Source organism: Trachinotus anak, unplaced genomic scaffold, assembly GCF_046630095.1.
Source record: "Trachinotus anak isolate AG129_WGS33_773 ecotype Australia unplaced genomic scaffold, CSIRO_AGI_Tana_v1 ptg000008l, whole genome shotgun sequence".
Lineage (NCBI taxonomy): Eukaryota > Metazoa > Chordata > Actinopteri > Carangiformes > Carangidae > Trachinotus > Trachinotus anak.
In genome coordinates, this window is record NW_027273859.1 from 25,245,726 (window position 1) to 25,272,176 (window position 26,451).

The 26,451-nt window shown below is 40.4% G+C and overlaps 3 protein-coding genes across 7 annotated transcripts; all 3 read right to left on the reverse strand.

The window, feature by feature from the left end:
• Positions 1-274: 274 nt before the first annotated feature.
• LOC139624554 (uncharacterized) lies at positions 275-11,234 on the reverse strand. 5 transcript variants are annotated; one of them, XM_071483782.1, is made up of 9 exons: positions 8,746-8,835; positions 6,919-7,666; positions 6,186-6,262; positions 5,817-5,897; positions 5,588-5,647; positions 5,165-5,269; positions 2,517-4,392; positions 1,690-1,839; positions 275-1,007 (listed from the first exon to the last, which is right to left on the reverse strand). In XM_071483782.1, exons 2-9 carry the CDS (start codon positions 7,616-7,618, stop codon positions 721-723), a joined length of 3,336 nt encoding a protein of 1,111 aa, XP_071339883.1. In that variant the 5' UTR covers positions 7,619-7,666; positions 8,746-8,835; the 3' UTR covers positions 275-720. The 5 variants fall into 5 exon arrangements, with proteins under 5 accessions (XP_071339883.1, XP_071339881.1, XP_071339879.1 ...); XM_071483780.1 differs by lacking the exon at positions 8,746-8,835 and adding an exon at positions 11,132-11,234 and having other exon boundaries at positions 568-1,007; XM_071483778.1 differs by having other exon boundaries at positions 568-1,007; positions 8,694-8,795.
• On the reverse strand, positions 9,538-11,237 carry LOC139624558 (nuclear factor 7, brain-like). Its single transcript, XM_071483785.1, has one exon. It carries the CDS (start codon positions 11,095-11,097, stop codon positions 9,673-9,675), a length of 1,425 nt encoding a protein of 474 aa, XP_071339886.1. The 5' UTR covers positions 11,098-11,237; the 3' UTR covers positions 9,538-9,672.
• A 4,317-nt stretch (positions 11,238-15,554) lies between these two features.
• Positions 15,555-17,693, reverse strand: LOC139624557 (nuclear factor 7, brain-like). The gene has a single exon (XM_071483784.1). It carries the CDS (start codon positions 17,620-17,622, stop codon positions 16,099-16,101), a length of 1,524 nt encoding a protein of 507 aa, XP_071339885.1. The 5' UTR covers positions 17,623-17,693; the 3' UTR covers positions 15,555-16,098.
• Positions 17,694-26,451: the final 8,758 nt, after the last annotated feature.

The window sequence follows — 26,451 nt, forward strand, 5'->3', positions numbered from 1 at the left end:
ATGATAATCTGAAAAATAGATATGGCAGTCTAACATTGACAATGCAATTCTGCTTCATAAGGAGGAGTTTTACTTTTGAAACTTTTTAGTGCATTTGTTGCTAATTCTTCTGAAACATCACATTAGTAAAGTCCTGAATGAAACTGATTGATATGATTGTCGTCCATATATGCAAGGACAGGTTGGCACAAATTACTGAAAACCACACATTCACCATTTTATGTGTGGAATACAGATTAGTCATCTTTTTGTTCACAAATAAATTGGTAGAATATTATTCTTGGCACTTTATTATTGGTAAATTGTTATACAAAGTCCAACAAAATACCATATACTAGTATACCAAACAGAATAACAAAGTACAGAATGCCAGATAACTTGGTCGCTGAGGGTAAACTTACAGCTCCAAAAACTTAAATTATCCATGAGCTAAATCTGGATAACACCTCATTTGTGAGTATTTATGAACTGTCTGTTTAAATGAACTTAATAGAAAGGGACAAAATCACAGAGAAAGACATACTGTAATCAAAATAAACAGTGATGACTGAGAACAACCATAAAATGGAACAAAAATGATCAATCATCAATCTATTCGTGGCCATCGCAATGGTTGGAAATGTTCACGTAAGAGATAGAGACTGAGAGGGTGAAGGATAAGAAAGTGGAGGAGGCAAAAGCTGCGCAACACATATTTTGCCATCAACAAAAATATCACATTTACAACTGGTGAAAATGTCCATTACTCTGCTGTGGTTCCACTTGCTCCATCCTGTTACTGTTTGTGGATGTGCCACTTTGTCTTTTAAGGGCAGTGATCCTGTTTCTGACGTAGTCCTTTACACCTTTCCACGAACGCATCCTCAGGGCTTTCGGCTCAGCCTCAAGACACTGAATGCAGTCGTTTTTCTGAGGCACCTTGTGTCCCTGAATGAAACGCATCATGTGTCTCTCGACAGCACGAACCTCTGCTTCTTCCCATTTATGTTTGCTCTTATTTTGAGACCCTGTTGGGGAGGAAGCAGAAAGGAATGAACATCTGTCATCACTGAAACAACTGTAGAAAACTAAAGATTCATCAAAATAAATTCTGTTTATAACACAGTATAGTGTCTTATTCTTAAGGTGAAGCTGAAGGTTTATCTTATACCACTATCGTAATGGCCACGCTCTCTATTGTTGACCACATTTGTGGGCAAAGACTCCAAACTAAGAGAAGACAAAGACTTCAAATCCCCAAATCCTGTCTATTTTCACCATCCAAACTCTCTTTCTTTTATGTCTGTGACCTGGGGATCCTGTCTCATCTCCCCATTGATCTGAAAAGTGTGGCCTATTCTTTTAAGTTGAGGGTTGTCACATCAGTGTTCAGATGTCAAACTGCAGTCATTAGATAATTTAAACATGAAATTGGGTGAGTGGAACATCTGTTTCCTTTAAAAATCAACAAACTATTGAAACAAACAATCCAAACAAATTTAATCCCGGCAGTAAATCAAAACAGAAAGACTAATATCATATAATTAACTTCCAGTCTCCTCTTGTTTCTTATCTCTAAAACCCACTAGACCTTCTAATATATCTAGTGAGTTGCTATTTATCTGACATAGGTTTGTCCAGTACTGTGAAGATGGAAATCTCAGCCAAAGTGAAAGGGACAGAAAGACAGTTAATGATCACCATTGCTACCTTTGTTGTCTGAGCTGGCAGATTTTGGAGGTACAGCCACATCTGGGCCTCCCATTGCTCCATGTGCCTGTTGATGATAAAAATCTGCCGGTTCATAGTTGGCACCAGAGAGCTCAGTGTGATGCCACGATGCAGCTTGTTGCGGCCTCGCTGTATCGAAGACAAAGAGAGAAAGTCTTATTTTACAAACTGTATCCCATCTATTTACACACACATTGCCTGCAGATACGTTTCCAGCCTTACAGCTATTTGAGTTGTGGCCACTGTGGTTATTACAGCTGTGTGACACCCTCCATTCAAAGCCAACGAGTTGCTCAGTCGTCTCTCAGGGTACCTGTCACCCTCTTGTTTTCACCCTAACATCAACTGATTAAATGTAGCCTTGACTGCACTGATTTATTTAGGAAGCTTTCGACATTACTCAGATATAATTAAAATATCAAGTCAGCTGTTACATCACAAAGTGGTTTACTTTTGCATTTTCAAGTGGGAAGTGATTTTCAACTGCAGATCAAATTACAAAGTCCAGTGTCTTGTGCCATTCCAGGTGTATGTTCTCTAAGCAGTGGGTTAAACAGTTTCTCAAAATTAAGAACTTGTAACTTTAGGTCCTCAGATGCACAGAGGTTTGGACATCAGGAAATCAGTGATGACACAGCTGCTACATTACAGGTAACGTTTGGAAACTTAAGTCTCTTCATACTACACGTAACTACAGACAGGCATCTTATCTAAATCCCTTTATTTAATCTTTAACTGTGCAAATCTTCACTTTGTTGTTTTCGCATTTATACTTGTGAATTGCCTAAAAACTGAAAAGTGATTACCTTCGGAGTCCATTCCAACACCGCCCAGCTGCGTGTGGCTGTTCTGTCGCAGGGTTCGTACTTGATTATTAGGGCCTAAGATTTGGTTGGCCTCATCTTCATCCAGGTTCAACATCTGTAGCATTGTTGCATAATGCTTCCTGATCTTTCTCGATGTCAGCGCCTCAGGGTTTTCAGCGCCACATTCTTTGACATACTGCTGGATGCACTCTGACCCTTTGTAGGCAGACAGTGCACTCGGTCGGCCAAACAGAAAGGGATTCTCACTGGGTACCCCACATGACTCGCGGGTCTTTACGAGAAGCTCCATAGCTGACACGAATGAGGGCTTCAGTAAAACGGGGACCATTCTCCCACAGTTCCCCCGTATGTCAACTCTACTGAAGAGCCCACACATGGTTCTTTCCAAATCGGAGACAGATACGTCCATGTCATCCAGCACGTTTGACTTTTTTCGTGACATAAAAGTTGCTATCTGAATCGTTGATATCTCTCCAGGTTTTCTCCTGTTGAAAATAATTGTCCGAGCGAGTATCACCTTGGCCAGAACGGCATAGTTTTCTGCAGAGGGGCTGTCTCTGAGGTTTTTCTCAGCGAGAACATGAACATTCTCCATGTGGAAATTCAGGCGCTTCACATCTTGAGCGAACGGCACCTTTTTCTCTGTGGTCAGTTTTGTTTCTCTGAGAGCTGTTAATGCGCCTGAAGAAATGAGCTCATTCCATTTCTTCTGGTACACAGAGAGGAAGTTCCGCGCAGACTCTGCCAGACTCGCATCACCGCACCTCACTGCGTTACTCTCAACAATACCACAGGCCTTCTGTAGGTGGTAGCCGAGCTTGAGGGCGAGGGAAGGGATGTTGTATGTTTTGTTTTCTGGGTCATAGCCTGCTAAGACTTTCACTGCGGACACCACATGTCGGAAGCTTGAGGGGTAAAAGAAGTCCTGCAGGTTCTTCAGGGGGGTTATTTTTTGAGCCTCCAGCACAAGTCTTGCTAGCTGGCGAAGGTTTTGTCTTATGTAATCATGCTTCCTCATGTCAGATCCGTGCTGACTAAACATTTGCTCGCCAAACTGCAAGATGATCTTGTCATCCATAACAGTTTGTGTAACATCATCGTATATCATCTCGCACAAAATGCTCTTAAAGCCATCACTTACGCCAAGATCTCCTAAAGTTTCGAGCGCACACCGCGATGCGATGCGCTTCCTTCCGATCTGCGATTCATTTTCGTTCCTCACTTTCTCTGGGCACAGTCTCATATGTCTGTACAAAGTTTTCTTCACATAAAGGCCACGACAATAAAGACAATGGAGAAAGTCTTTGGCTTGTCCAGTCGTGTTTGGTCTTTTTCGGACAGCAAGTTGTCCCTTCCCTGTCCTCAGAACGTCTTTATTATGCACAAAGTTTCCTTGATTTATTAGTTTGTTCCATATCTTCTGTCTTTCTCTGGAATGCACAGGATACTGAAATGCAACTGCAACCTCTGCTTTGTCGCTGTGCACTGTCTCTAGGTGCCGTGCCATTTTGGCTAGTGGCTTAGAGCAAAACAAACAGTAATTCCTCTTGTCGTAAACACGGTGCGCTTTGGAATTTGAAGTCGGCAACACTACAGCTCCTGGGGACTTTTTCGGATTAGTTGCACATGACTTTTTTGTACCTTTGTCCTTACACGAAGATCTTCCTAATTTAGCCTTTTTTTTCACTGGGAGAGGAGATCTTTCGTCCGCGGAGGTTGAGGAACAGCTGTGACTAGATTCATCTGAAGAGCCCCAGTCAGTGTCAGATTGGACATCAGAGAAGTCACCATCACTGTTAGGTATGTAATCAGGATCAGTGTCATCCCCTGACTCCGCTGAGGTATTTTCCTTTTTCTGAAAAAACAGTAAAAAAAGAATTGCACGCGGAAATACAATCACAATCTGTGGCAAATATAATCCTATTGAGTATTTTTATTTAATATTTTCCCTTACAATTTCAGACACAAATCTAAACTTAAACTCAGCACTGCTAATTTGAAAAGCAAAAACTTGTGACATGTGACTTCAATTTAATTTGATTTCAAAAGAATTTATGTCCAGTAATTAGGTCATTTACTGTTAAATTACTGACTTACAGTAAATATGCACAACGAAAAAGAGAGCACTTGCCAACAGTCTGAGTTTACTGAGCAATATGCACTGATCAGAACTGATCTCAATGTTAAAACCAGTGAAAAACAGTGACCACTATGTTCATGTTGTGGCTAATCAGTGTATATTTTCAATATATTTTTTTTTCTTCTCCAGGGCTGCAACTAACAATTTTATTCATAATGAATTAATTTCAAATGTATTTTCTTAATTAATTCTATAAAATATCAGAATACAGTGAAAAATTCCCATCACTCATCATTCATGAAGCCCAAGTTAGAGCTATTCCATTTACTACCATACATAAGACATAAGAAAAGCAGGAAATTCTAACAATGCACTGGGGAACGGTAAGCATTTTGCAGATGGCCACATCCACAGCAGCACATCTCTCAGCTTGTGTGCCGGTGCTCCTGCTGCTTCTCTCATCTAAATCTACACCACGCCAAACCACCCCAAACTATCACTTCAAGGATTTAACAAACAAACAAACCCATAAAATAAAGGTATCTACCTCTGATTCTCCTGCTGGCAGGGTCTCCTGTGGCACATCACAGGTGTCGTCTTGTTCATCATAGGACGCAGGTGATGAACAATCTGCTTTAAGACGTGACTCAGTCTGAAAAACAAAACAAAAACAATGTATCACTTATGGGGTTGTAGCTTGACTATCCTATTGTAACACACTGAAGTGGACAAACAAAAGGATAAGTCATCAGTTTTAACATGGAGCTTTTCTTCCCTGCAGACACCTCAACTTGCTGTGCATTGCTGGTCCTAGTTTGTTTACACTGAAATGAATCATCCATTGATGGAGGAGACCAACGGTGGAAACAATGCTGTGCAGTATATTTTTGCATGTATGTAAGATATGAATTGTTTTACATCACTGCAAATCAAGCTACACCATATATATATATATATACACAAAACCTACCCGCACAGCTGTGGGTAGAGACTGCCCATCACTGCTGTCATCTGGAGGTATTGATTCCAGCTTAAAAGGGGGACAGAGTAAAGTCAATGGGGGCAACTGTGTAGAAGTTTCTATAATAATCTCTACAATGTCACGGATTTAATAAGTTTATAATAATAACTTTGTAGTAATACTGTGTAGCACTAAAGAAATGATATTTACCTTCTTCAATTAAAAATTACAAACTTACAAGTTTATCCATCTCTGCCAGTTGTTTAAGTAGTTGTGCACGGTGATGTAAAAGTACTGATCGCCATATCTCATTGCTGCCCTGAAAGCAGATGAAAAACAAACCAAAACAAAACAAAAACATATAAGGTCTAAAATAATGGTAATGATGTTCAGTGAAACTCTTGTTGCTTGGAATGACCACACGATGGGAGCAATTCATCTGGTAAACACTATTACAGTCAGTTAACCTTTGTAGGAATAAACTGACATGTAAAAAAAAATCCACCACACCGTAGTTGTATTTGTGAATATGTGCCCAACAATAAACCACCAAACAACAGAACTTTCTCCTGTGGAAAGTTTTGGTGTTTGCTGTTAATTTCCTCACCAGAGGGGGAACATTCTCCTGCGATGGCTCGTTGTTAGGATGAGCAGCTGCATCAGGGACACACTTGCTTACAGCTCCTGAGGAAAAGACAGGTAAGTCAGACAAGGTAAGGAGGCAACATTGTACAATACTGTAATATGAACTTATGTGGAGGCAAATAATGGCCAAAAGATTTGAATCTAAGTAACTAAATATATAATCTGAAATGTATTGTGTAATGTATATTGTGTAATGTATATACTGAATTCTTATTACCAATGAATAAATTGAATTACCAATGACTTTTTACCAATTAAACATTTTACTCTGAAAATCATCTATCTGAATCGTGCAATTTAAATTTTTTTTTTCCAGTATATATATTTTTGGGTTCACACATTCTATTTTTAAATCATTCAAATTCAGTACACTCAATTAGGATCTAAAAATTCAAATTGTCTTGGTCCCTTTCAGATATGTCTGTCTTCGTGTGTGTGTGTGTGTGTGTGTGTGTGAGAGGGAGTGTGTGTGTGTGTGTGTGTGTGTGTGTGTGTGTGGGGGGGGGGGGGGGGGGGGGGGGGGGGGTCTGTTTTTATTGCTTTTATTCTATAAAGCACTTTGTGTTGCATTGTTTATATGAAAACTACTATGCAAATGAAGTCTGATTGTTTGATTGAGGAGGCTTTTCATCCTTCAATACATGACAAACATGCCACTGTCACTGTAATGCACAGGAATTACAAACACAGCTCACCCCTGCAGTGTGGCGAAGGTACCCACTGAGGCTGCTCCTGAGACGTGGATGGGTCATAGCTGTGAGTGTATCCAACAACACCAGCAGATTCCACATTCGCTCCCTCCAGAGTAGCTTGAGATGCACTTACACGTTGTCCACATGATGGCAGGCTCATAGGCAGATCTTGAAGTCCACTTGTTAAACCCTGATTGGTTAACGGAGGTCGAAATGATGCTTTGTAAGGGTCGTGGGGTGAGAGAGGAGGTAAGTGTTGGGGCCTGCAAGGTTGTAGTCCTTGGTTTGGTTGGGGAACAGATGGTTGAGGTATAGTTTTTTGTTGGTTTCCAGGTAGCAGCACTGGTGAAGTCTGATGGCTTTGCTGAGCACAGGAAATAAGGGGAGAGGCACTTGGGGTAGCAGTGTTGGCAAATAACGTGGTGGATGATAGATTGCTGCTAATGTGAGAGGCTTTGTACAGGACAGAGTGATGAGAGCTGTTTGTGGATGATAAGGTGCTGAGGTCGCTCAGACAGCTTTGATTGGACGTGTGCAGGTGGTCGTAGGAGGGTCTCTGTTCAGAAGACAAGCACAAGCTGAGATGCTGAGAGCTGGCCACTGAGTTGAGGGGGGGTCCTTGAGTTGAAGTTGTGGACCAGCCGTTCTGGCCCACCCACGACTGACAGGTTAGGAGGCTCTTATTTGATGTTGGGTTCTCCATACCTATCAATTTGTTGCTTGAAATCTCTTATTTTCTTAGATACACGTCCTAACAGAGCAAAAAAAAAAAAAGGAAAATTCAGTTCATAGTCACAATGCATTTGTATTTGTATTTCAAAACACCCAACTTTATTAACCTTGTGCAAACGTAACAGAGGTGAGAGTGTGGTTTACAAAACAATATTGCACCCTGTGGCCATGACAGAGAAAGAATTGATGAAAGATTGATTTGGCTGGAAAGGATAAGAAACAAGATAAACCACAGAATATAATAAAACAATGATAAAATGATCAGTACAAGTCTTAAATGAGGGACTAAATCCAGCCTTCGGTTTATAATAGAGACATTTAAAAAATGTAAACTAGCCAAATGTAAACTTCTTCTCTTAAGAGTAAGAAACTGTTTTACTCAATAGATGTTAGAATCAAAACAAAGTCTATACATAATCTAAACAATTGGAACATATAGAGATGATTATTAGAGATAAATTGCAGATATTAATGATTATTGTCATTATTGATTAGGCAGCTGATAAATCCATAGTTAAGTCTTTTGTTTGGTTCAATCTCAAGTACAAATATATTCAGTTTACAATGAGAGTATTTGATAGACTTGATCAAAATAGTTTAGGATTATTTTTCTGTCAGTCGCCTTCTCGACTCATCGGTTTAGCTCTACATGAGCAGAAATAGCTCATTTAAAAACGGCTGACAGTTGTTTTTTATAAACACACTGGAAGATGAGAGTAAATGTGAACATATACTGTTCAGCAGCTTTTTGCTGAAGAGCTAGCTCCATCACCCACAGTAGTTCTTTATCATTTGTGTGATCTTTTATAAATGGCGGCAAATTAATTTACCCCAAATCACTTTGCATTTGTGCTGACAGTAGGAAATGGTCAACTATGTTTAAACCGTTATGTTTACACTTACAAAGCGTGGTCAGTAGTACAGTAGCTAGCTATGTTGATTAGCTGTTATCGTTAGCAGTTAGCATGCTCGACTGTGAAATGCCCGAATTACTCGTAGCGGTAACAACGACTCCAAAATGACCGGGTTGAAAGAGACAGACCTACATCCAGATACACCGAGTGTAGATTAAAATGTGTGAGAACATCGGTACCACACCTGCGGACGTCGGACGGCCTTTGTTTACCTCACATGCTGCTAACACAATGCTTCCGCTTGGGGGTTTTTCAGAATAAGAGCGTTATCTTTACAAATACGGCATCTCGAGGAGTAAATGAATGGAAAACTTTTAATAAAACTTTATAATTTTTATTTTTTACTTCAAAACTACCCGTTACGGATAAAATTTCTTCATGAAAAATCATTAATTTCAACAAATGTGGGTCAAACGAATAAATAAATAAATTCTGGGGGTTCATCATGATATAATTAATGGCATTGGTGGGACAATAGCCACAGATGAAAGAGATTATGAATAATTATTATAAAAATGCAAATGAAGAATGAATATAATAAACATATGTTGTTCACCACCTGTAACAGAACCCATGAATAATTATTTAAACTGAGACACACTGGGAGATTATTGGATGGATTTGCTTCAGTCAGAGCTGTTCTAAAACCATCTAAACCTAAAACCAGATATTGAAAATCATCTGAGATAAGACACCCTTGCAGAAAGTGTCTCTCTGAGTGTAGACAAAAAAATAAAAAAAAATTAAAAAAAATTACCCACAACCCAAAATAAAGTACAGTTTAGTACTGAAATAGTACAGTATGACATCTGACTGAAATAGGGCTCTGCTAGTCAGGCTAAAAACAATTAAAAATAAAAAAATCAGTCTTGATATGTACCTGTAGCCCATAAAGGTTTATAAAATTTCTCTGAATAAGTCAGAGTGTGTACAAAGTACTTTAACAAATGTGACAAGTAACTTTTCAGTTTAAAACAGTTATTGAACTGCGATGCACATAAAAAACAACTTTGGATAATTCATTTCAGACCACAGAAACAAGGAGCTAAATAAAGTTTAGAGAGTAATAAACCTCAAACCATCATGATAGAAAAACTAACATCCCTGAACATCACAGAGAAATCTCAGAGTGACACATTTTGATATCAGTGGTTTTGGCATCACGAGCTTTTCCAACACTTAAATATGGGAAGAGTTTCTCAGTGAAAGTGTCTCTGTGAGTGTAGATGTGAGTCATGTCTTCAGGGTCGTAGAAGGACACCTCCCCCCTGTCATAGTCCAGCTGGACTCTGATCCTCTGGAGACTCTTCTTCACTCTGACAGTCTTACCATCACCATTGGTGTATTTTCCATCACCATGTAATAAACACCAGATTCCATATTGTGGTGAAGCTTTTCGTTCTCCCTTTCTTTTCACTGACTCTTTTGCCAAACCCACAGTCCAGTCAGGAAGGTCTCCCACCTCCACCTCCCAGCTGTGTTTCCCTGAGCTGAAGCCTTCAGAGCCCAGAACACTGGCATAATTACTGTGTCTCTCTGGATTGTCAGGGAGCTGCTGCTTTGTGTCTCCCTGTCTCACACTGGTCAGATCACCAGACAGATGGAGCCAGGGGCTTGCAGTGTTTGGGTCCAGAATGACAGGACTGAAGTGGACCTTCTCCTTCATCTTCTCCCAGACTCTGAAGGACAGGTTGCCCAGGTGTTTGGCCACATCTGTCAGAGCTCCTGAGAGCAGCTGTGGATCTGACAGTGAGCACTGGGCTCTGGCTCTGGTCTGAGTGGGTTTATAGCTGCTGAGGAACGGCACGTTGTGTTTCTGCAGGTCTTCTTCAACAGCACAGATACTGTCTGACAGAGAGGAGATCTGCTCCTGAATCCTCTTCATCTCTCTGCTGATAGTCTTCCCTATCTGCTCCTCTTCCTCCCTCAGAGCTGCCAGTCTGGACTCCTCTTCCTCTTTCAGGAACTGGTGGAGCTTGTTGAACTCTGCTCTGATCTGCTTCTCTGTGGACAACAGCTGCTTCTTGGAGTGTTGAATCACTTCATTGTATGTTTTCTCCACTTGTTTGTATTTGTTCCTCTTGTCCTGTAGAGACTTTAAGTCAGATTTCAGCTGCTCCTTCAGGTCACTGACTGCTTGTTCTACAGGAACCACCTTGTGACTCTGGTGAAGAGAAAACTCACAGACAGGACACACAGCTCTGTCTTCATCCTTACAGAATAATTTGGGCTCTTCTTGATGTTTACTACAAACCACCTCCACTTTCTTCTCTCCCAGTTCTGTCTCAGATGATCCAGATTTCTGACTCCCAGCAAAAGAATCAGCCAGTTCCTTCAGTGCAAAGTTTATAAATAGAAATTCCTTTGAGGATTTTCTTTTACAAATGGGACAGTTTTTGTTTTCAACTTGTTCCCAGAATTTTTTCAAGCAGCTTGAACAGAAGCTGTGGTTGCAGCTCAGAGACACAGGATCTCTGAAAGTCTCTGAACACACATGGCAGCTCAGGAAACTTTCAAGGAGAGCTCTCTCAGCCATTTCCTTAGTATTATATGTCAACAGGAAAACTCACCAAGTTACTGTCTCTTCACTTGATTTCTGAAAAATTATCCAAACATGTGTTACCCAGCAGAGATCTCACACCCTCTTATGGCGTTTCACCTTTGCTCAGCAATGTCAAAATCTACTTTCATTTTCTTCTCCTCTGTCATTGGTTAATTTATCACCAGTAGAAAATATTGACATGTTGCTTTGTCACCAGCAGATGGTGCTGTCAGGAGGTCAACAACAGTTTCATATTTTCCTCTTGATTCCCAACAACAGAATTTCCTTGTTCATCAGGTGTTTGTCAGACATATTTTGAAATTATAAACATCATAATGAAAGTGGTTTCTTAAAGACAGTGTTGTTGAGGAGATGAACATCAAATATTGTCGGACACATTCATATTCAAACTGTTTAAAATGCTAATTTCTCATCACCATAACTTGTGGTCTCAGTTTTCAAAGTAAATTCCACTAAGACACAATGAAACATTCCTGAAACTGCTTTAATCAATTTGTTTATTTAGATGTCAGTTTGCTTGTATCTATGTAAAAGTTACTCAGACTGGAGTGAACACCCAAAATAAAAATAACTTTACATCATATTTATTTGGACTAAAAAAAAATTGATATCAGTGGTTTTGGCATCACCAGCTTTTCCAACACCAAAATATGGGAAGAGTTTCTCAGTGAAAGCGTCTCTGTGAGTGTCGTTTTCCTGATGCAGTTCCCCTATGCAAAATCACTGCACTGGCCATCACTAAATCCTTGACCAAGTTTTTCACCACCTTCAGACTACCTAAAGTTGTGCAAACTGACCAAGGAACCAATTTTTTTTGTCAAGGACCTTTAAACAAACTTTTCAGGCATTAGGTGTGTCTCATTCAGTGTCCAGTGCCTACCATCCTGAGTCACAAGGTGCACTTGAACGCTAGCATCAGACCTTAAAGTGAGTTTTGCAGAAATACTTTTATGACACGGGGAGACTGGGATGAAGGGCTGCCTTTTGTTCTCTTTGCCATACATGATGCAAAACAGAAGTCCCTTGGGTTCAGCCCAGCTGAACTGGTGTTTGGTCAACATGTGCGTGGCCCACTGAAGGTGTTGAAGGAGCAGTTGCTCGCTGAATCTTCTTCAAAAACTAATATGCAGGATTTTGTGTCACAGCGTAGGTAGCATTTGCATCCCGCAAGCTCGTTGGCGAAGGAGGCCCTCGCCTCTTCTCAGGTCAGTATGAAGAAGCGGTATCACAGGAAAGCAGTTGAGTGGTCAGATGAGTGTCAACATGCCTTTGACGCTGCCAATCCCTTCTCTGCAGTGCCCCTGTCCTAGCTACTCCTAACTTCTCTCTTCCCTTCAAGCTTGAAGTGGATGCCAGTGCCTCAGGAGCTGGTGCTGTGTTGCTACAGGATGGCGAGGGAGGTGTGTCCCATCCCGTGTGCTACTTCTCAGTTAAGTTTAAGCGGCACCAGTTGAACTATTCCACCATTGAGAAGGAGACCTTAGCCATGCTGTTGGCCCTGCAGCATTTCAAGGTGTATGTCTGCTCTAGTCCATCTCCAGTAATTGTATACACTGACCACAATCCTCTTGTTTTCCTAGCTGGCATGTACAACCACAACCATTGGTTGATGTGCTGGGCCCAGCTGGTTCAAGGTTTTAACATTGAGATCAGGCACAAGAGGGAAGCAGAAAATGTGGTTGCTGATGCGCTGTCCCATGTTTGAGTAAAGTCGTTTCTACAGCACAGGTAACATTAACTGGTGGCCCTAAGGTAATATGTGTTGTATTGTTCCCTCTGCGTGGAAAAAAAAAAAAAAAAGATTTTTGTTCTTATGAGAGGGGGTGTTAAGTCTGTAGTGTTGTGTTGTGTTTTTTGTCTGCTGCCCCTCCAGGTACGCCCCTCCTGCAGCGAGTGGGTGAGCGCACCGGTGTCCTATTGCTCATGAGAGCCGGTTGGCTGGGAGCTGAGGTGTGCGAGTGCCAGTATGCCAGATGACAGCTGTGTGTGCTAGCGAGTGGTGACAGCTCTAAGTTTATTGTTGTCGGCCAGTGGGCCAGTTTATTCAAAGTGTATAAACGAGATTCTGTCTGCATGTTACTGTGGATGGGAGGGTATCTTCTGTCTTAGGTTATCGCTCCTGATGTTTTTTTTTTTTCCAAGTCTTTACCGGCTCCACCTATTTCCCGGAGCTCGTTTTTCGTTACTGTTAAAGGATTTTGGTTACCGTATTTACTTTATAATAAATTACCTTATGTGCAACCTTACCTTGGTTTCCCGATTATTCCTTCTCCCCGTTTTATTTCTACTGTGTTATTTCCCCACTCCCCTGGACCTCTTTGGGACGTAACAGATGAAAGTGGTTTCTTAAAGACAGTGTTGTTGAGGAGATGAACATAAATTATTTTTTAGACACATTCATATTCAACCTGTGTAAAATGCTAATTTCTCATCACCTTAACTTGTGTTTTCAGCAGTTAAACTAATTCCCACTAAACACAATGTAACTTTCCTGAAATTACTTTTATCAGTTTGTTTATTTGGATCTCAATTTGCTTGTGTTGTTGTAAAAGTGACTCAGACAGAAGTGAACAAACAAATGAAATATAACACTTTATATTTGGACTGAAAAACCTTGACAGTGAGAACAAACGCAGCTCAGACAGACTCAGATGTTTTACAGTAATATTTGACAAAAACCTTCCAGTCACACGTCACATGATGAGGACTTTTCTCCAACAGAAGAACGACAGGTGAAAACACAGTCTGACATCTTTGACTTCATCTCTATGTTTGAGGCTGCTTCCCCTTTGTTGGTGAAGAGGCTGCCTCCACTCCTGAGAGTGGGGATGGCTTATGCAGTTTGATTTAATTGGCATGGACCCATTTGTACACTGGAGGCCACCCATCTGTCGCACCATCTTGGCCACTCGCTCTCATATGATGTCTGCTATATTTTGTTGATGGATGTCCTCCTCTTTGGAAGGAGTTGAGGCTTTGCCATCATACTTCACATTGTGGTTGATTCTGTTTAAACCAGACTTTCCTATTCTGTTGAAAGGAACTTTGTTGTTGCGGTTTTCAATGTTTATGGAACTGTTTAGGACCATCAGTTCTCTGGTTCTGGCATCTGACCTGTTGGCAGAATGGTTGGTGTGCCTGGGGACCTGGTCTGACATGCGTACTGCTCGAATTTACCCTTCAATTAACCTTCTGAGACTGCATTTTGAGCCATCAATTTGGTCATTGGTCCCTGGTGACAGGGTGGTGCCCCGAAGTTACTACTTGTAGTAAACATCTATATATATATATAATGGTGATTATCACTGATAATCATTAATATTATATGCCAATAACCAAGTTGCCCCTACCTGTGCACAACAGAGCTAAATATTTTAGTGACCCTCGACACCAAATCAAAGCTGTTTTAAAGACAAAATGACAGAAGAAACACTGAGCTGTCAGGATGTGTTTCAGAGACTCTTTGTTTTGAACAGTACAGTGTTTGAACAGTCATCTGCAGGCAAATGAAATAATATTTAATAAAAAATAAATAAAATGTTGAATTGTTCTGATATATTTTCTTCTTGTTCTTGACTAAGATTATACAGAGTAGAGATTACATAGATTATAACATTTCTACAACTCAGTAAATATGAAACAAGGAGAGGTTTGTGTTTTAGTGAGGAGTGAACAAAAGCAGAACAAATAACTAATGATCAGATTCTTACGTTGTAAACAACACATGAATAGTCTGTTGATGTCTCTACAATCTCTTGAAAGTAACATGTCATAACATCAAGTTTTGTCTTTGAAAGTAAATTTACATTTTTTACTTGTAAAATAAAAAATCTCCTCTCAGGATGTACTTTTCTCTTTCTTCATTCAGATCTGCATTTGTTTCTTTTCTTGTAGCAATAATTCTTCCAAGAGTCCAGAGAAATTTCACATTAAAATCAAACAAGAAAACAATGATGATTGAAAAAATGTCTTTCAAGAAGAGAAGTTGTTTAATGACGTTCTTTAACTTTCTAAACATCAGCTACAGGATTATGGCAGATCTGTACCAGAGAAATAATTAGATGAGATTTCTGACTGTTTCTAACTGTGAGACCTCTCACACAGTGAAGAACTGTCCAGTATGAAAATCAACACAACCCCATCAAAATTAAACAAGTTGCACAACTTTTCTCCAACATGCAAGAATTTATTCTTCAGATATTTTTGGCTACTCTTGATATTTTTGGTTATTTCCTGATTCTTTACATGTAATCAGTTAATTTGTGATTTGATGTAACAAAAGGATTTTTTTTTTCTGTATGTAAATGTTGAAGAGTTGATATTCAGATTTAGATAAACTGTGTTCTGAAAACTGAGATTTAAAGAGTCTCAGAAATAAATGTGTTCTTTTAATAACAAAAATGAAGTTTTAATCATTGATGGGTCAGAAGCACTGTAATTAAAGACTTAATTAATATAAAACTATATTAAAACACCTGTTTTCAAAGTATAAAACAACAGATTCAAAACTCATCAAATCATCAAAAAACACAAGAAGATCAAAAAATAAAAGTGACGATGAACAAACTGTCACAAACAAACAATCAAAGCATCAGTACACTGGATATAATTATTTCTTTAATTTCTCTGGATCACCTGTTGTTTACTTTGCTTCTTATAATCTGATCTAAACAGACAGTGAAGTCACAGTATATATGTAGTAGTTTGAACAGTTTCTGAAAAGAAACTATTCACTTTTCAGTTGAAAACAGTTGTTGAGTTGTTCAAGTTTTCAGTTTTGTACATTAACACAATTCTGGATAATTGATCCAGAGCCCAGAAACAAGGAGCGAAATATTTGAGTGACCCTCGACAGCAAATCAAAGCTGTTTTAAAGACTAAATGACAGGTGAGCAGGTGGAGAAGCTCGGTTGGCTGTAAAGTGTGATGATGAGTTTAGAGAGTAATAAACCTCAAACCATCACGATAGAAAAACTAACATCCCTGAACATCACAGAGAATCTCAGAGGGACACATTTTGATATCAGTGGTTTTGGCATCACCAGCTTTTCCAACTCCGAAATATGGGAAGAGTTTCTCAGTGAAAGTGTCTCTGAGAGTGTAGATGTGAGTCATGTCTTCAGGGTTGTAGAAGGACACCTCCCCCCTGTCATAGTCCAGCTGGACTCTGATCCTCTGGAGACTCTTCTTCACTGTGACAGTCTCACCAATAACATTGGTGTATTTTCCACTGCGCTGTGATAAACACCAGACTCCATATTCTGGTGAAACAAATATCTCTCCCTTCCTGTCAACTGACTCTTTAACCAAACCCACAGTCCAGACAGGATGGTCTCCCACCTCCACCTCCCAGCTGTGTTTCCCTGAGCTGAAGCCTTCAGAGCCCAGAACCTTTGCATACTTAGTGTTTCTCTCTGGATTGTCAGGGAGCTGCTGCTTTGTGTCTCCATTTCTCACACTGGTCAGATCATCAGACAGATGGAGACAGGACTCTGCAGTGTTTGGGTCCAGAATGACAGGACTGAAGTGGACCTTCTCCTTCATCTTCTCCCAGACTCTGAAGGACAGGTTGCCCAGGTGTTTGGCCACATCTGTCAGAGCTCCTGAGAGCAGCTGTGGATCTGACAGTGAGCACTGGGCTCTGGCTCTGGTCTGAGTGGGTTTATAGCTGCTGAGGAACGGCACGTTGTGTTTCTGCAGGTCTTCTTCAGCAGCACAGATACTGTCTGACAGAGAGGAGATCTGCTCCTGAATCCTCTTCATCTCTCTGCTGATAGTCTTCCCTATCTGCTCCTCTTCCTCCCTCAGAGCTGCCAGTCTGGACTCCTCTTCCTCTTTCAGGAACTGGTGCAGCTTGTTGAACTCTGCTCTGATCTGCTTCTCTGTGGACAACAGCTGCTTCTTGGAGTGTTGAATCACTTTATTATATGTTTTCTCCACTTGTTTGTATTTGTTCCTCTTGTCCTGCAGAGACTTTAAGTCAGATTTCAGCTGCTCCTTCAGGTCACTGACTGCTTGTTCCACAGGAACCACTTTGTGATTTGGATGATGAGAAAACTCACAGACAGGACACACAGCTCTTTTTTCATTTTCACAGAACAACTTAGGTTCTTCCAGATGTTTACTACAAACCACCTCCACTTTCTTCTCTCCTTTTTCTATTTCAGATGGTTCAGTTTTGTGTCTCCCAGCAAAGGAGTCAGACAGTTCCTTCAGTGTAAAGTTCACATTATGCCATTCTTTTGAGCATTCTCTTTTACAACTTGGACAGTTTTTGTTTTTAGCTTTTTCCCAGAATTTTTTCAGGCAGCTTGAACAGAAGCTGTGGTTGCAGCTCAGAGACACAGGATCTCTGAAAGTCTCTGAACACACATGGCAGCTCAGGTAACTTTCAAAAAGAGTGAATTTCTCAGCCATTTTCTCTCTTTTCATGTAGCTCTTAACCGCCAGACTCACCAGATTTAATTTCTCTTCAGCTTGAGTCTTACAGTCGCCCATTGTGCATTATTCAGTTCGAGATCTCCCAGCCTGTAATCGCGTCCTGGCTCCGTTCAACAATGACAGAATCTTCTTTTGGTATTGTCCATATCTTTTATTGATTAATCTTTCATGGCAACACCTTCTGCTGTCTGCTTTTATTACCCGTCTACAGGCAAGGATGTGATCTAAATCCTGTTCCGCCTGTCATTCAGTCCCTGTCCCTGCAGGTTTATTGTCGACTCAAACACAAACATTGCTGCCACCTGTTTCCGTTCTGGCAGTCTGACAGATAGATAGATGGATTTGACTACATAATCATTCATCCACCCATATTTAAACAGATTTTCAGAAGCATTTAAACATTTTTTTCTACCATAAACTTTTATTTTTAGTTCATATCTGATCACGTGTTCTATAAATCTCTCTTCCATATTGTTCTAGTTCTCACTTATCTTTGGACTTTGTGTTACAGCTGTTATTAGTCTCATTCCTGCCCCTTTGACTCACTGTCTCAATTGGTCATTGTAATAAACAAGGAATTTCCCATTTACTTCCTTACACATGTGCTTTTTAATTTTTTCACAATAGCACAAATTACTACAGAGGATGAAAAATACCACAGAAATACATTTTCTATTTTAATGAATTAATTTATTTTTTGATGTCGGTTCCTTGATTTTCTTTGCAAAATCTCTCAAAATGAAATGTATCTGTCCTCTCTTCAAGTGGATTGTAGGCTTGTGTCCAACTCTGATCATTCATAGTCAAATGTGCCTTTATTATTGTTAACAGACAAGTTACAGTAACAGACAATAAGCGGGAAACAATCAAGTGATGCTGAACGTACTGAACAGCTCAACTGAAGTGTGACCTTTGTCTTCCCTTGTAGAGATAAAGTTAAATAAAAGCAAATTACACTCATAAAACGTGATCTCAGTCACAGTCACTTTGAACATGGTACGATTGTTGGAGGGCTGGTTTGAGTAATTATGAAACTGCTCATCTCAAGGACTTTCACATGCAACAGTCTCAAAAACAAAAACAAAAAAACCTCCAGTGGGCAGCAGATCTGTGGACGGAAACACCTTGCTGATGAGACCAGCCATAATACAGTTTGCAGATCATCACTGAGCTGATAATTCATGCAATAAAGCAGTTAGCATCAAACCCAATGAATGCAGGTTTCACTGGCAGTTTTTAATGCTAATAGAAAACACTTGTAATTTAAATACAGAAATAATAAAGAATAATCTGCTCACTACTTCATTTACACTTGAATTTTTTTATTGAATTAGCTGATGGGACTCCACTTTGACAAATTTGCAGCCTGGTCTCTTTCAAAATTCACTCTATTGATCTTTCAACAAAAACAGATAGAAAAAGAAAAGTTAAGGAGATGAAGATGAAAATGAATTTAAATATATATGATTCAATCTTAGCATTAAATTTTCAGAGGTGATTCGACAAAAAAAAAAAAAAAAAAAAAATGCTTGTGACTCCTGCCCTCTGGCCTCTCAAGAAATCTGCTGTATTGGTATAAAGATAAAAAGCACAGCACAGAAAGAAGCAACTGATTTTCTGCTGAAAATGGAGCTGAATGTCTAATTGTTTTCTAAATGACTTTGTCCATACACACTGAATGTCACACTTTCACGCCACTGTAATCTTTCACCTCATCATCAGAAATGACCCATCAGTTTTCACCACTGGAGGTCAGCAAGATCCAGATTTTCAGCTGCAGGGAAGTGAAAACTTTCAGCTGTGAAGTTTGACTTAAAAGTTGCAGTAAAAACCCCTGAACACATCAAAGAAATCTGAACCCGCTCCATCGATCGACCACTTGAGTTCCTTTCAGAAAAAGCAAATTAGATCCACATCTACCGCAACATGTGCTGTTTGCTTCATATTTCTTTGACTCTGCGCAGGTGCAGGTTAGCTCTCGCGCTTGGGATGGACTACACTGTCGGTCTGTTTGAACAGCACAACCTTTCCTCAGTGTTACAGCGTCCTTGTTCTGTGTTTGACCCCAAACGGAGCTCTCACTCCATGTAACACTTAACCCAAGCACTCCCCCAGGAACTCTAAATAACTGAACACACAAGCGGAGCCTCTTCCACTCAGGGTTGAAGTGAGCTGAGACCGTGTGTATGTGTGTGTGTGTGTGTGTGTGTGTGTGTGTGTGTGCGCGCGTGTGTGTGTGTGTGTGCGTTTTCAGTGTGTTACAGCCCACTGTAGCTTGAGAGAAGCAGAGCTGTAAGAAAGAGAACGAGAGGAGGGGTGATAGATGAATATTTGATCAGCTTCTCCTCGGTCCACTGTGCTATAATATTGATGTGGGCCAGAGGCCTTGAGGCCGGCTCTCTCTCCAGCTCACAGCTACATTTGCACACCGGCAGCATACCTGAGCTCCCCCTGCCCTCCCACTGGAGAAAACCTGCGAGGTATGAATAAGATGATTTGTGTCTGTGTGTGTGCATGTAGACACAAGCACATGTTTTGGTATTTACCGGATTACCTTTACCTGAGGATTTTCTTGCAGTATTCATATAAAGGAATACACCTTTTTTTGGTGCTGGACACTGATATGTGCTACGGCAACAGAAAGCATGTTTCTAACTGGCTGATACTTACCTGTACATTAGGTCTTGTCTACCATGGCTCTGGAGAACAGTTTAACCAGCCTTTTAAATAAGTGCACAAGGTGTATTAAACTGCAGGTAACCATGGCAACACTCCTTATGTTTTCGCTGAAGTCTTGCTGGTGGAAGGAGACCTAAACACAACAAAGAACAATGAACAAAATGTAAAAAAAAATGATGATTGAAACACAACTTTCTCCTTTGTGATAATTCACAATAGTCTATGCATGAAATCAATTATTAATACAGAACCATTTAAATGGGATGTTCCACACAGGATTACATGAAAGACAATAATACCACATTTAACAGCTGATGTTCATGTTTTAAAGCTTAACACAGACAACGCACATCACAAAACACATCAACAGAAGAGTAACAAACAGTATAAAAACTACCTATACTTCACATTTTTGCTTGGTGTCCAGGTAATCTGGCTTACTTTAGATACTAATAATGTTTATCTTACATAATATAATTAATAATAACAAAGGCTAGGCCCTAGTTTTGCATGTGAAGATTCATTTTCTTTTCCGACGGTGCATCCTGCATTTGCATTTCCATATATCAAAAAATGAATTTTATAAAATGTGATGATGACAGTGGCAGACAAGCTGATTTCTCCCATCATGTAAAACCTTCATCTTTACTTTACCAGCACTAGCATAGATCAGGGGATGCTTTTATTCAGTAACAACCTTGGTTCCATGGATGTGCTCCAAGTGATTCAATTGTATTCATTCCTGTTGGTGATTAGCATTTAAACACTAACTAATCTTCAAATGAATATTTCAAAAAAAGTTGAATAAAGTACCTTTAAATGCTCTGTTTCATGCAGAATAGCACAACGCACAGAGGAAAATTGTAATTTCAGAACCTTTGCATGGGACCTTTGCACCTTTCGATGGTGGGAGCTGCACATTCCTTCTGGATTTAATGAAATCAAACACACATGTCTAATCTCCCTCCGACTGCACTTCCAGTAGGAATGAAGGCGAAGGAGAAGAAAGGCTTGTCATTCAAGACGGCTACATGATTTATTACCATTGGGATAGCACTGTAACTCATTTCATCTGGAGCTAACTGAAAACCTTGAACACTGACTTCCGTCCACCTCTCCACATACAGTGTGCGCTCACAATTTACTGTTTCCGTCAGATTTTGTTCAGTAAAATGCATCCATCCAAAGATCAGTAAAGGAATCTAATTTTGTGTTTTTTGAACCCTAACCCTTTGATACATCATTGCTGATGTTTCTGCACTTAGAGAGGAAATAAAACTTACATTTTTTTCTTAAAAATGAAAAATAGAAATGATAAAACAAAATGCACCTTTCCTCTAATCAATACACTCAATGGTGCCGCGAGTACAGACTTTCTTGGTCTGGTATGAACAGTAGCTTGTTGGCTGATGTAGCAAAGCTCAGTCAGAAAGTTAGGTGGGTTTTACTGTGTATGTTCACCTGCTTGATGGCCCTTCTCTTCCTGTGCTTCATCCTCACTGAAAACATTTTAGTTTTAAAACGTGCCACTTTTGCTATGTTTATGCTTGGCATCCACACAATTGATCAATTATCAGGTGGAACAACGGAGACTCCTGATTGGGTCACAACCATCAGAAGTGAATGCAACGTGGATAACAACTTCTGAGCTTTGGTGACCTTGCTGTCTTTGCTGACAACTGTTGTGCACTTATATTCTGCACCTTATCACAGTACAACTGCCTCTGATGTTCCTTGTTCGTAGCACTTTCTGCACCTAACCAACTGCAGAGCAGACAGTCTCCTTCCTGTTTACACTGTCATATGCATGCCGAGTTTATATTAATATGATGTATTAATGATATGTGATATGTGTTTTCAGGTGTGTTAGTATGAACAGAGATTATTTCTGATAAAACACTTGTTTGGACAGAGGTTGTTTTGGTTTTAAAACGCCATATTTAAATAAAATCATATTGCTGTGGGCCTGTTTTTTAGCATTTACCATTATCTTGTCATTGTCACTTGTGGCCACAGCTGTTTAACAAAAGTCCCATAGTTTCATCTAAAGGTCACCTGTCAATCATAAAGTGTAAAACTGTGATTTCTTTTTGTTTACTTGCGATTGAATTCAACTCTCTGCAGGGGGCGTCCTTTCATTGATCTGTTTCTGCGTTGCGCAGCCCTGTGCTGCTTTGTGACATGTTCTGCTTTATGTTTCAGTTCATCCCATTATTTTGAGCCCACGCTGCATTACGATATCATGTTATATCATCTTACCATCAGCATTAAAGTTTGATGTAAAGCCTCTCCCTCTGTACATTCGCAGAGCTCATCAACGGGGTCAGAAGTTCAGAGATGAGATCGACTCTCTTGGCTGTGCGTGCACCTGGAGCTGCTGATGGGTTCAGTGTGCGTCCGGGTCCCATTTCCATGCAGAACACCTGCTGACCTGCAGGAAGCGCCTCCCCCATCATCAACAATGAGCAGAGAGGAGAAAAAAGAAGCAGCGCAGGCTCAGCAGGAGGCGCACTCTAACTCAGAATGACTTCTATCTGCACCACTTTCTGCTCTCTTACATATCTCGTCTTCAAATTGCATTTGGCAGTTACACGCCACCAGTGACTGAGTAACTCAAAATATTGCACCAGTTTTGAGCAGAGCTTTCTCTTCAGAGAAAAATCCATTTCATTGGTCGTCTCCTGTTAGATTTTGCCAACACATGATACAAAAATAAGATTTCGGTGACTGAATCCTCGGTCAATCTGTGTGTTTTAAACTCTTAAAGACAAGAAAAAGCCTGAGATTTTCTTGCTGGCCAGCTCGTCTGACTGACACGAATACACCCTAACACCTAACTTTAACGACTTGGTTGAAAACACACAACTTTGAAAATGGTCTTTGTGACAGACCACATCCTGCATTTCAAGTTCCTGCAGGTTTCTTGTCACATCACAGTGAAATAGATTAGATAACACTTTATTGATCCCATGAGGAACATTTAGGAAGACAGCAGCACAGTAAACCGACTGCAGAGGAAGGTAGGAGCAGCATTTAGATAAGTAGAGAAATAAATATACAAATAAAAAATAAAACATTAGAGGAGATGCATAGTGGCTCATCTGGTAGATCGCATACCAATATGGCTTAGTCCTAACCACATAATAATAAAAAAAATAATAATAATAAGAAGACATTAGAAAGCTCTAGACTACACAAGATCCCTGACCAGTGTGCATAAATGGAACAGACCATATTGCCAAAAGTATGTGGACAACCGACACATTTCACCTAAATGTTCTTGTTGAACATCAAAACGATGAACCTTAAGCTGCTGCTACAACAGCCTCCACCCTGCTACTTCCAGGCTTTAGACCAGATCTTAGAGCCTGTAGAGGCTGCAGGGATTTGCTCCCATACAAAAGCATTAGTGAGGTTGGGTGATGGGGCCTGGATCCGAGTCAGCAACCCCAGTTAATCTCCCAACATGTCGGATGAGGTTAAGGTCCGGGACCTGGTTTTGTGCACAGGAACTTGGAACTATCAGAACCACGAGGTGAGGACTCAGAGGCAGGGTCTTTACTTCAAACAGGTTTGGTACACAGGCAGGGAGATAGACAAAACCAGGGGCAGAGCCTAACTCAACGTCGAAGAAAACAATAGTCAAAACACCAGAACTGAGAAGAGAATTGCGAATACGCTTGTCACAAGGAATGAAGACACACTGGCACATAAGACAGGGGAGCACACAGAGGGGAAGACAATTAGACACAGGTGCAACACATTAGGAGCGGGGTCGACAATCTCAGGAGCGGGAAACATACAATGGCAGGAAGTGTAAATCTCAAACAAGAGGGAAAGGTTAGACTCATCACAATAAAACAGGAAATGATTATACAAAAGAGAAAAAAAAGAAAACATGAGGCATGATGGGACATGACAGAAACCACAAAGTGCCGTTTCTAAAATATTGCCACTAATTGAATGAAAATATACTTTTGCCTGAAAACACCCCCAGACCAACAGTAGAGAAAAATATACAGAATGCTGTGTCCACATACATTTGGCCTAATACTGTGTGTGAAAAACCAGTAGTGAAAGCCTCCTGATATTATTTATTCTAGATCCATACTGCATGTAATATATGAATAAGAGCTTAAAGTAAAATATAAAAAAGATACAAAAATAAACTCAGTTCAAAATAAATTAAATATTAATGTAATGGAAATAACCAGAGCGATGACATAATATCTGAAACTAAAATCTGTATCAATCTAAAAACAGTATGTTTCAGAAAATGGTCAGCAGTCATGAAGAAGAATAAAAAGTCTAAAATATGTAAAACCCCTGGTGAGTTTATTTAATTATAGAAAAAGAATTGGACCACAGAAAGAGCTCGCCATCATTTCCAGTGGGTCGGGCTGTAGTAAGAGAGAAAGCGAGGAAAGTGAAAGAAGAAGCATCTCTGGGGATCAGCGGGTCATATTCATGAAGGATCATAGTTTATTCTTTTTAAACAGGCCTGAATTATTCAGCAGCGTTTGCTTCAGAAATGTTTTTCATTTTTTCAGAAGAGCACTGGGACACTTAAACCAAGGCCACTGGCCAAACAAAAATACACTCTCATGCAAACTATACTTTCACGCAAACACACACACACACACAGACACACAGACACACACACACACACACACAAGCTGAGCTTAGATTTCTATAAAACAGATCACCCTGAGGAATATCTACTGAATAACAAAATATAACAAATAACAAATGAGATAACCCAATCTGTGTTCTTGTGTGTGTCTGTGTGTGTGTGTGTGTGTGTGTGTGTGTGTGTGTGTGTGTTTAAAACAAACATCAATGTTACAGTTCAAACAGCAGGGATAAGACAGAAAGTATCTGACACAGTGATCTGCAAAAGACACCTGAAACTACCTGTGTCTCTCTCTCTTTCTTTCTCTCTTTCTCTCTCTCTCACACACACACACACACACACACACACACACTTTTTGACATAATGCATTCCCTAGCCCCTGACCCTAAACCTGAACCTGAACCTGGTTCTAACCTGAACCCTTAAACCAAGTCAAACAGGCCAAAATGTTGTCACTCTGTGAGGTCTCAAACTGGTCCTCACAAAGATAGAAGTACAAGTACACACACACACACACACACACACACACATTCAAAAACTTCACCATGGTCCCTCAAGGAAGGAACCTCATTTGTTTCACCATGGAGACAGAGGAGGTGGAAAAAGACACTTGGCCCTTGGAGGACTCATGTGCATGACACAAGGCAACCTGACCACACACACACACACACACGCACACACACGCGCGCGCGCGCACACACACACACACACACACACACACACACACACACACACACACACACACACACACACACACACACATACATACGCACACATTTGCACACATTTGCACACTCACTCCTCAGGGTTTGCTGCTAATGTTCATATCCTCCCCTCATCATCATTAAGCCCAGTGGAGACCATGACGATCTGTTGTCCCTATTGATGTCAGTCATGAAAATCACACACACACACACACACACACACACACACACACACACACACTGACAGGCATAAACACACTACCAACTCCACAGTTCCTCCAGGAGGGACGCTCCGCCCATCGTGGCTGGACGTCTGGAGCGATGTGTGGTCTGACGGACCCTCTGGATGGCTGGGTTTGTGTCACCGGCTGTCTTGGACTGTCCCCCGGCTGAAATAGCAGCTTCGCCTGAGTCCCCTGGCGAGCTGCGCATCATTAGCTGCCATCTTGGCCCTGACACTCGCTGTGTCCCTCAGAACCAGAGGGAGGCTGTGGAAGTGTCAAAGTGTTGTGATTAATGTCGATGTGAGGGGATGATGTTTTGAAGAAGTGAAAGAGGTCTTCATTATTTCTGTTCCGGCTGTTTAACTCGTAGTCATATCATAAAAGCCTACAAACTGTAAATATACATGTTTAGTTCTTAAAGACTTTTTGCAAAACTAATATTGTATGTTTGGAATAAAGCTGGATAATGAACACAAACAGTAGAAGCCTCCATTATGGTCCAGAAGTATCTGAAATTTGGTGCCCAGAGGATGAATCCTACTCACTCTGATGGTCACCTAATTTTTCCTCCGGCACCACTACGAGGTTAAACTTTGCAGTTGTAATGGTTTAACAATTACTGGATGGATGGTGATAAAATTTGGTC